Consider the following 11,129-nt stretch of genomic DNA (forward strand, 5'->3'; position numbering starts at 1 on the left):
AGTCCGGACACTTTTCGACTATTTTGCTAAAATTTTAGTTATGAAAAATTGCTAATTTCATTGCTAACTTTTTAGCTGGTCAAATTTGAGCAAAATTTTGCTAATTTCCGGCCTCGAAAATTTTGTGTGTAAGGAATCACTATGATTGGGATCGATATTCCAATCTGATCGAAATTATTCAAAATTTTGAAGTTACAAAACTAAAGGAAATCCTCAGTTTCCTAGAGAAAGCTCGCATGAAAATTTAGAAAAACAGAAAGTTTGATCGAAAATTATGGAAAAAAGGAGCATCCCTACGAAAAAACGAAAATCAACATATAAACAAGTAGTGGTGATATAGAGTATAAAACTCTCTGCCAATCAAACAGATCCATACATACATACATAGATCAATGCTCATTGATCGCTTCAAGCCTCAGGCCGCCAAAGCACGGGTTTAATTCTAGGGCCCCTAATGAAGGAGGAGGTCCTCATATGCCAGATCCTGGTGCCGAACGACGAATTTTCTTTGGCCAAGTGTGTAGCCAATTGTATGTAGTGAAGTGTAATATTGTGTTAAAAGTTTTAAATAAAATTGAAATATAAAGGAAAACACATAACACACAACTGAGAAATTTCCCCCGAATGTGGTTCGGTCTAGTATGCACTCATACATATGCAATCATATTTACTCAACACACTCACACATTAGCATTTATCCAACACACAAATACAATCAAACCATGCCAGATGTCAACGAGAGCTGTCATTCTGAACCGGGAAAATCGTTTCAAGTAGAATCGGTTGGGCCATTTAATGCTTGAATTCAATGGAAGGAATGCTTGAAGAATGCTTGAAATCCAAGCATTCCAAGCATTTATTTTGCTAAGCGGGTTGTTAAGCCTACACGGTAATTTTAGATTATTCAGAGACTGAATAATTTCGGTTCAGGGATCGCACCATGTATGAACAACTGAATTCAAATCCTTCAAAATTCTGAGTTGTTTTCATCTAGCGAGTTCCAAATCCTGGGACTTAGCAAAGTCGCACACTTTTTCGTGCAAAACAGATGAAAACAACTCAGAGAGATTCGGAAAACAAAATGTTTGTTTGGATGCGACGGTCGAAGTGCAGGTGTTGAAAAAAAAAATGGTAAATACAACTTATATGATTATTTTATAGATGCTGTAATAGATAATTTACAGTATTTATATTTAAAATTTAGATAATAATTGTGTGAATGCTAATGAAAAAAGAAATAAAACTAACCAATTAATCTTTTTCTCTAGGAAACTTCAGCTTTGATGAACCATTGAAAGGCAAAATGATTACGTTGCGTTCTTGGCCGGACACAAATTTCACCTGGAGGGAGAAAGATGGCATTGACAACTCGGTTCTCTTGCCTTTCGGGGCAGGCAGTCGAGGTGAAGGAAGCTGAAGTCGTGACAAACATTTTCCCAAAAATAGTATGGACCGAGGCGCCTACGACGGGAGTGGCGGCAACAGAAGTTGGTGTGGTCGAGGAGAAGGCGATGATCAGGGAATCTCATCGGTAACCATCGGTAGAAAAGACATGATCGGTACTACCGGAAGGTAAGTCAGGATTCACGGTTCGGTCGTGATAACAGTACCGAAAAAACTTGTTTCCACTCACCACTTCGGTGAATCAAAACGATGATAAATAAACGTATTTTCAGACATTTGTTTTGATTTACTTTTATTCGAAATTACAGTATATTTCTTTAAAAAAAAAACATAGTTCCTTTCGAAAGCGTATCAAAATTTGATGAAATTCTGAGTTGTTATGATTCAGATCGTTCAGACGAGTTTAAAACATTCATGAACAAAAACAACTCAGAATTCGCGAAAACCCCTACAATTCATTTCTGAGTTATGCCGCTCTAATCAAAATTTGAGTTTCCCCAGTTTTGGCGCATTTTGAATTGTTTCCCTTCAAATCTGAGTCACGGAGAATTAGAGTGTAGTCCACACTACACAGCAAAAATTTTCTAAAAGTATACGGAATCTAAAACACGAGTAGTCTAATTTTTTACAAGTGTAAATCGAAGACGATGTAATTTTCAACTCCTTTTGATATAATTTTAGTCTTTTTTCAAAAAGTGAATAGAAATACATTGTTTTGCTATAATTTTACATTCCGTGATGTAAAAATCAAGCGGTCAATTAATTTTATATCACGAACAGTGTAAAATTGTATGTTTGATTTAAAATTAAATGGAAATGTGCAACTTGTGTGGCGCGCGTCGGATAAAAAGTAAACAAGTAAGAAAATTATTCGAAAACGAGTCGTAGGCGTAGCTCTAGCATTTCCATAATCCTTCAAAAGCTGGTAGGTTCATAATAATGTCATATTGAAAAAAGAATGCTGTTGAAATTAATCAGTTTTCTCTCCATTGCAGCAAGATAAGATTTTTCGCAGTGACAGTGATTTTTCGCAGAAATTTTCGTCAGGCGGAGGTGACGCGGACCGAAAAATAATGGTGTTTTGGGCCAAATCGAGGATCCTGGTGACGGCCATCTGTTCAACATCACCGTGCTGGGAATCATCGGACGAAACAAAAATTCCAGGCTGACGCTGTGCGGGATGGTGTATATCTTTTAGGTTATTTTTGGAAATATATGCGAAATTAAAATTTTAAAAGCAGCGTATTCATTCATAGACAACAGCAAAACCTGAATGTTTAGCAAAGATTTCTAATATTTACAATAATAAATCTTAAAATTTACATCCCCGTCTATTTTTACACGACGGCTTTCGTCGTCCGATTTCGTGCATTGTTTTCGATCTAAATTTACACGCCTTAAAAATTACATTCTTGAAAAAAATACATCGTGATAGAATTTTACATCAAAAACGATGTTCCGTTTTCGTGCATCGTTTTCGGTCTAAAATTACACGATTTTTTCTTGCTGTGTACACAGCAAAAAATTTCTAAAAGTATACGGAATCTAAAACACGAGTGATCTATTTTTTCACAAGTATAATTAAAAAAAGATGTAATTTTCCACTCTTTTTGATGTAATTGTAGAGAATATTGATGATAAATAAAATAGAAAATTTAAAGATTCGGTACGCACATTAATTATTGCGCATCCCCATCATCCGATAGCGAACTCTATCATGAAGCCACACCCGACGAACACGAGAACATGTGAATGTGCCGTTAGGATGTTGATATGTCGATGAAACGATGAAAAGAGAGGACGGAGTTGATGAGAGTGAAACAGTCGAGGTTCATCGGATAAGCTTCAGTTTGTACAAGATTGTGAATAAGTGCAGTTGTTTTGAGTTTTGTGTGAAAGCGAATTCGACTGGATTATAAAATTTTGTGAATCAGAAAAGAAAGTGGCCTGAAAATCGATAATTCACGACAGTAATTTTAGTCTTTTCTCAAATAGCGAATAAAAATAAATTGTTTTGGTATAATTTTACCTTCCATGATGTAAAAATAAAGCGGCCAATGAAATTTATATCACAAGCAGTGTAAAATTATATCTGTTTGATTTATTATTGACTGAAACTGTTTGTTTGTGCCATTCGCCAGTCGAGTCATTTTTCGGAAACCGAGTGTCTTCATTCTAAGCCGAAGCTTCATAATCTCTATGGTAAAAGTGGTAGGTTTTCAAATTGAAAAACAAAAGAATGATGTTATTTTGATTAAATATTTGTTTCTCGATTACAGCGATGGCAGATTTTGAAGTGGCAGGGATCCGGAATTTGATTCCCAGAAGAGGAATTTGCCTGAAGAATTCCGAGGCATTTGAAGCGAGGCATTATTGATCCGGACTATGACAGTCCGGAACGGAATTCCATTTGGTCCCCAATGACGCTGACCGATTAGAACATCAGCATAATGGACATCTTCCTATTCAACAGTGCCCCAGCCTGGCGGTGCTCTTGATGGTGGGTGTACTTTTTTTTTCTTTACTATTCATGTTTTTTTTTTTTTCAAATAAATGTTTAATAATAGTAAACTATAAAGTATTTTTCTACTCAAACGATTCATAATATCCCAATTTTTTATAAAAATTTCTCATATTCCGAAAAAAAATCCAAAATTTTACATCGCTATGTATTTTTACACGACAATATGCTGTTCTCTTCTCGTGCATCGTTTTTGGTCTAAATTTACACGCCTCGATGTAAAGATGATGTAATTTTAGATCATAAACGGTGTTCCGTTTTCGTGCATCGTTTTCAATCTAAAATTACACGAATTTTTCTTGCTGTGTAGGAGACGGTTCGTCTCGAGACGGTCTCAGCGTCTCCCATTTTCTTCGGGAGACACTGAGACCGTCTCAGGTTTCCAACAACAACAACAGACAACAAAGTTCGTCTCATAACAAAAATCGCAGTTCATGTTGCCTAGTGTGGACTAGGCTTTATGAGACGAACTTTGTTGTCTGTTGTTGTTGTTGGAAACCTGAGACGGTCTCAGTGTCTCCCGAAGAAAATAGGAGACGCTGAGACCGTCTCGAGACGAGCCGTCTCGAGACGAGCCGTCTCGAGACGAGCCGTCTCGAGACGAACCGTCTCCTAGTGTGGACTAGGCTCTGGGTTGCCAGGTGCCCAGATTTGTCTGTAAAACCAAGACTTTTGACCCTTCGTCCAGATATTGGTCAGACACAGATTTTGCCCAGATTTTTGCTGAGAGTGCCCAGATTTTACAGACTTTCAAAATTGACAGATAAAATCAATATTAATGTATCAGATTTGATATGTAAGTGGCAGACTAGACTAAAATCTGACTTGTATTCTTTGATATGACCAATCAATCGTTTTTTAAATAAGATCGGCATGGTAGGTGGTAGGAAAAAGTGTTTGTTGTAGTTATCAACACGAAAATAACCCGTACACCATAGCACAAACACACCTCAAACCCCCCCCCCGCTCACACACGATTCGCCAAATTTAATTTCTTGTTTAGTACCAAATTTGTGAGTTTCCTTATGCACAGACACACACAGACTTTTTTTCCAAATTGCCCAGATTTTTCATCCTCAACACCTCCCGAATAGAAAAACATTGTGAAAAAACCATGAATTTCATTTTCACATTACCATGTATTTCATGGTTACCGCTATGAATATCATGGTACAAGAAACCTTGAATGCACTGTCAAATTCATCGTTTTCGACAATGAAATTTACGGTTTAGACCAAAATTACCATGAAAAAAGGGGTTTGTTAAGCAACTTAACCATGAAAAAATCAACTTTTTTCCATACAGTTCAGAACTCAAAAATATATAGTTCATGGTTATTTCAGCTTCCAGTTTTCCTCAAGGAAACCGTGAAATTCAATGGTTTTTAATTAATATTCATGGTTTTAAGGAAGATTAAATGCAATGTTATTTCGTGATCTTTTAAATAATTGTTGTGTTTAGGTTTTCGTTTATATAATATTTATTTCATTATAATTCATTCATTCACATTTTAAATTCCAACACATTTATATATTACATACAGAATGCTGCTATCTACTCCGTCGACCACCAGCTGAAATGCATTACGCATTACGGGGACTCCGGCCAAGTGATTCCTTTCCATTTGCTCACAGGCTTGTGGGAAGGGATTATGTCGCTGGAAATGATAAATATAAGATTATAAAAATGATTTTTTCTTTCATGTTTCGATACTACTCACCGGTTTGATCATATCAACACTTGATGGTTAAATATCTTTGTGCCAAAAAACCGTCGAAAAATGTGCCGACCGAAATTTTTCGAGGAAAACAAAATTGCCGCAGCTGTCAAAACCCTACACGAAAAATCAGAGATGTCTAAATTTTTGTACTAAAGGCTAGGATGTACTTTTTACCATGAAGTACATGATCACCTTCGAATTCATTTGAAAATGAATGTGCATACCATGGTTCCTGCTGCTGGCATCCCTGACTAGGCTTAACGATATGACTCCCGATTCAGCCATTTTGATTTGGCTACTATGGAGTTCGTGGAGTTTGTTTACCAACAAAGCCCTCAGCTCGAACAAATTTTCCGATGTTTACAAACAAACTCACTGAACCTCACCGCGCCTCTCCTAGCCTACTATCTGACAAAGTCAGAAAACCTTCACGCAGCGAAAAGATTTTTTATTTCAAAGGAAAGTGCCGCAAAAACAAAGGATTTTTTCCTTTGATTTTGGGATAAATAAAAATTCCTTTGATTCAAAGGCATTTTCCTTTGTTTCAAAGAATTTTTCTTTTGAAAAATCTTTGAATCAAAATATTAATGCTTTGAAACAAAAAACAGTTCCATTTGGTGCAAAGTTGTTCTCGTTTGCTACAATGTAATTTAGATTTAGATTTAAAAGGATTGGTTCATTGAACCATTTTCCTTTTATTCCAATTGGAAGAAATATTATCTGTTGTCCCGAAGTTCCTATTAGGAATTTTGAATAATAAAAAGAAAGAATTTACATTTTAAATTCATTTTTATTCACAAAATTAACACTAACACTGGTTCACTATAATTTTGATCCTAATTTTGGCCTGAGGGCATTCTTCTTGGGCCGCTCAATAGACTTCCGGAAGCCCGCTCCGGTTGCTACTTTAGTGGTCATCCAACTGGTGATTACCGCTGAAGATTGGGCCAAAGATAATCAGACCGCTGGATTTGGGGCGGAATCTGCCGTGGTCCTGTAAGAATGCAAGAGTTTATATAAAATCTTAAACATTCACTTTTTGATGAATGGATTAACACACACTTACCATCCTTCATCCTGAATCCTCCTAAAGCTAGCTCTGATTCACTAGTTTTGATTTTCAACACAACCGGACGAACTTTATTCGAAATTCGGTTCTTTCTCAATCCAAAATATCTTCTAAGTTTAAAATTTTAATTCAAAGAAATTATTCCTTTCTGTTGAAAACAATTTTCTTTGGTTGAAAGAAAATTTACTTTGTTTTTAACGAAATGTGCAATTGAAAAAATTGCTTTTGAATCAAAGAATTTGTTTAAAATCAAAGTCCAAAATTTTTCAGTTCAAAAAATTAATTCTTTCTTTCAAAAATTATTCATTTGAATCAGAACGATAATTCATTGATTCAAAGAAAACAGGATTTTGATTCAAAAAACTGAATGTTTTGAATCAAAGTCAGTTTTGTTTTGTATCAAAATCCAAGTTTTCTCTGCGTGTTGTAATCTAATAACCTTGCATAGTGTATGCGAGTGTAAACAAACTGATTTCCTCGCAACCCTATCACAGAGACCAGTTATTGGAATTTTTTTTCTTTGCTGTGCCTCTAAAGTGACGGCTAAGACCGCAAGGTCTACGTTGCCGATTATTGGATTTTAACAGGCTCAAGTTACTTTGAGTTGATAAAACTTGATAAATTATGGAAACATCAGAAAAATTATTCGTGAAAAAAATGTGAACCCAACTGTTCTGAAACCTAACCATTCTCTTTTAATATACGCTAATCGGTTATCTCTCCTTCCCTTCGTCATCATGCATGTATGTACCATTCATAGAAATACATATTTACTGTGCTCTGCCGGCTGTCTGGATGAAGTCTTAGATTCTAGAATCTTTTCTGCATGCTATGTGCTTTTTTCCTGAGAGGTAAAATTTTTTTTTTCATATTAAATATTTCTTCATTGTTAATTGAATTCATAACAGTGATACATACTATATTAATCTCATCCAAATCATTGTTAAACATTTGAAAATCTGCATTATACAGATAAGAGATATCACGTACTGACGATCTACATATGACTATCATATTACCAACTAATTCCATTGCAGTGTAAGAAGTTAAGAACTTAAAAATATAACCACGCTGAAATGAGTCTCAGAGCGATCAACTACAAGGATGGGAAGCTGGAGATTTTGGATCAGCTTTTACTGCCAACACAGTCTAAGTATAAAATATTAGATTGCAACTAAGCCATGAATTAATTTCTATTTCTTCTTTATCAGATATATTAAGATCAACGGAGTGGAAGATGGATGGAAAGCTATTAATAAAATGCAGGTAGGGCTTTTATTCTGTGTCTGAAAAAAAGTTGATTGATTTTTATTACCTAAGAAACGTGACAAAATAATATTCTTATTCAAGGTCCGCGGAGCTCCTGCCATAGCAATTGTCGGTTGCCTTTCATTAGCTGTCGAAATTTTCAATGAAAGTTTTAGCACCAAAAAGGATTTCAAACAAGAGGTCGAAGGCAAGCTGAACTATTTGATATCAGCGCGACCAACTGCCGTAAACATGAAACTAGCGGCCGATGAGTTGATCGAACTTACCAACAACTTGTCGGACGATGAAAATATCACGGTTGAGGAATTGAAAAAACGGTAACTCATTTTATATGCGCCTTCTCTTATTTACTGAATACATAATGAAAATTTAACCACTGACCGCACTGACTTGACACTTAGAACAAAAATTCAACCATTTTCTGTCTAATTTTTTTTTTTTTTGACGAAATCGAGTGTCCAGTCAGTATGGTCAGTGATTTAACATTGATCATTTTAAATTTGCTTTAAAGATTTTTAGATACAACAGAAAGCATGCTTGAAAAGGATATTTTCGATAATATGGCTATAGGCCAGCATGGAGCGTATGAAATCCTATCACGTGCAAACGAGGGTGCTGGCATAAAGGTACTGACACATTGTAATACGGGATCACTTGCAACAGCAGGGTAAAATTGATGTCACGTGTTTAATAATGTTTCTCTTAACTATCTTTATCTTGCTTTTTCAGATATGGAACGGCGCTTGGTGTTATTCGTAAATTACATGACATGAAACGCTTAGGTATGTTCGTTCTACTTACAAACAAATTCAACTAAAACATTCTGCAACAAATTTTAGATCATGCCTATTGTACCGAAACTCGACCCTACAACCAAGGAGCTAGGCTAACGGCATATGAGTTCGTTCACGACAAGATTCCAGCGACTTTGATTCTGGATAACATGGTAGCATCGCTATTTAAATCTCGGCAGATTGCAGCCGTAGTTGTAGGGGCCGATCGAGTAGCGGCCAATGGAGATACTGCTAATAAAATCGGAACTTATCAAATCGCTCTGGTCGCGAAGCATCATGGAGTGCCATTTTACATCGCGGCTCCATTCACCTCAATAGATTTTTCTATACCATCTGGCGATTTTATTAAGATCGAGGAAAGACCTGATAGGGAAATGACTCATGTTGGTGACTATCGCATAGCCGCACCTGGTAAGCCTTTACATTTACAATCGTGAATTGAATACAGTCTAATTATAAGTAATGCATTTTTCTAGGAATATCATGTTGGAATCCAGCATTTGATATCACACCATCGGACCTCATAACCGGTATTATAACTGAGAAAGGAGTTTTTGCGCCGAGTAAATTAAAACAATAATTTGGCTTAAATTTTTACAAGCTTATTCACAAACAGCATAATATCATATTAATAAAAGCATATCGCGAAGAGACTGCTCGAGCTATTTGGACGTTCCTGACTTGATGCGCAAACTTGTAACAATCTGGTTCTGTAAACTTATATTGAACAAAAGAAAAGTGCCACACATTGAAAGAATTTGTTAATTTTTCTGTTATTCTTTTGTTTGTTTTTTGTTAAGTGTTTTTTTATTTCACGAAAGTCAATTTGTGAAAAGTATCAGATATTTTTTGTTTTACTTATGCTCAAAAATCTTTATCATTTTAACAAAAATCAATAAGTTGTACCACAGAGAACAGACGTACAAGCTCGAACAAAAAATCTTCAAAAAAGTGTGTAAAATTTCAAATGCAGACATCCAAAAAATATGTTGAAAATTGACTTTAAACAGTGGCACCTATTGCGCCGTTCAAAAGTTACAAATCAAATTCTCAAGTGTACAGTTTTCGAAAAGGCGTAATCGTATATATGAACTAATAATTAAACTAATGCCGCTGGAGTGGCTGTGGCCAAGGTTACCACGACATCGAGCATATCGTTTGGTCATGTGAGGTCCATCTAGCCGCCAGAGCGGATTTATTGGACTCCCTTCGGGCCCGAGGGAAACCACCCTACACCCCAGTAAGAGATGTATTAGCTGCGATAGACCTTGATTACATGTTTGAAATCTACCTCTTCTTAAAAGCTATAAACCTCCGTCTCTAACCAATCCTTTACTATTTTCTCTATATCTATTCTAGTTTTTAACAATGAATTGTAAATACAAAAAAAAACTGACTTTGGCTCCTTAAAACCTTCGGTATGAGCCGTTTCAAATAAACGAATTATAAAAAAAAAAAAATGCCGCTGGAAATTTTACACAAGTTTCGTGGGCTAGCTTGTACGTCTGTTCTCTGTGGTTGTACTTAAAACAAAACTAACTAAATCTTCTGCACCTTTTAAAAATTTGAATTTCAAATTATAACTAGCCTAATAACTCTTTTGCATAAAAATATGAAATTTTTAAATGGTCAAACATCAACAACATATCTTTGAATTCGGAATCGGTTTTGAAAAGGGTCAAAATGCGCCATGTGCAAACAAATCCAGTTTCTTGCATAATATTTAAATAAGGTAGTGCCGAGAGCCATGTTGGATTAACGTCATGTGACGTCACAAAAACGATTGTATCAAAAAATTATATGAGAATGGCAGAAATAAAAAAAACATGTTTTAACACGAAAATGAATTCCATTTTCAATTTGATTGTGTTGTAGGGCCTCTATTTCACTATTTAATGAAGTTTTTTGGTCGTTTGAAGATTGCATTATGTTTTTTTTTTCTTATTTTATGAATGAACCCTTGAAGCTTAAATGGAAAAAATCAGTTTTTCAAAGGTCTAGCTAGCTGGTAGAACGATAAACATTAACTAATGATAGTTAACTCAGTTTACTAAAATACCAATAAAAGATTGTGGTTTTTGTATAAAAATTTGTTTTTGTTTTATTGATTTTATAGAGGCATTAAATTTACAATTCATTCGCCTCTTTTGTATAAAAATTTGTATTTTGATTCTTTTTGTAATGAGAAGCTTAACTGACTTGAACATTTCCGTGGAAAATTTGAACTTATTTTGGAGTTTTGCAAATTTGAGTGGTGTAAATGCACCACTTTTCCATGGTCTATTTTACAGAAAAAAAAATTATTCGAAAATGCAACTTTTTTTGTACCGATCTTGAAGAGCAAGAATCATT

The 11,129-nt window shown here is 35.3% G+C and overlaps 1 protein-coding gene and 1 long non-coding RNA gene across 3 annotated transcripts; one reads left to right on the plus strand and one right to left on the minus strand.

Moving 5' to 3' along the window:
• Positions 1–5,398: 5,398 nt before the first annotated feature.
• On the minus strand, positions 5,399–6,068 carry LOC129740049 (uncharacterized). Its single transcript, XR_008736081.1, has 3 exons — positions 5,820–6,068; positions 5,646–5,759; positions 5,399–5,582 (listed from the first exon to the last, which is right to left on the minus strand). It is a non-coding gene; the product is annotated as an uncharacterized LOC129740049 (long non-coding RNA).
• Positions 6,069–7,191: 1,123 nt separating this feature from the next.
• Positions 7,192–10,794, plus strand: LOC129739087 (methylthioribose-1-phosphate isomerase). 2 transcript variants are annotated; one of them, XM_055730482.1, is made up of 8 exons: positions 7,192–7,457; positions 7,752–7,867; positions 7,926–7,980; positions 8,065–8,300; positions 8,495–8,650; positions 8,713–8,765; positions 8,823–9,188; positions 9,254–10,794. In XM_055730482.1, exons 2-8 carry the CDS (start codon positions 7,791–7,793, stop codon positions 9,355–9,357), a joined length of 1,047 nt encoding a protein of 348 aa, XP_055586457.1. In that variant the 5' UTR covers positions 7,192–7,457; positions 7,752–7,790; the 3' UTR covers positions 9,358–10,794. The 2 variants fall into 2 exon arrangements, with proteins under 2 accessions (XP_055586457.1, XP_055586456.1); XM_055730481.1 differs by having other exon boundaries at positions 7,193–7,565.
• Positions 10,795–11,129: the final 335 nt, after the last annotated feature.

This window comes from Uranotaenia lowii, chromosome 1, assembly GCF_029784155.1.
Source record: "Uranotaenia lowii strain MFRU-FL chromosome 1, ASM2978415v1, whole genome shotgun sequence".
NCBI classification, from domain to species: domain Eukaryota; kingdom Metazoa; phylum Arthropoda; class Insecta; order Diptera; family Culicidae; genus Uranotaenia; species Uranotaenia lowii.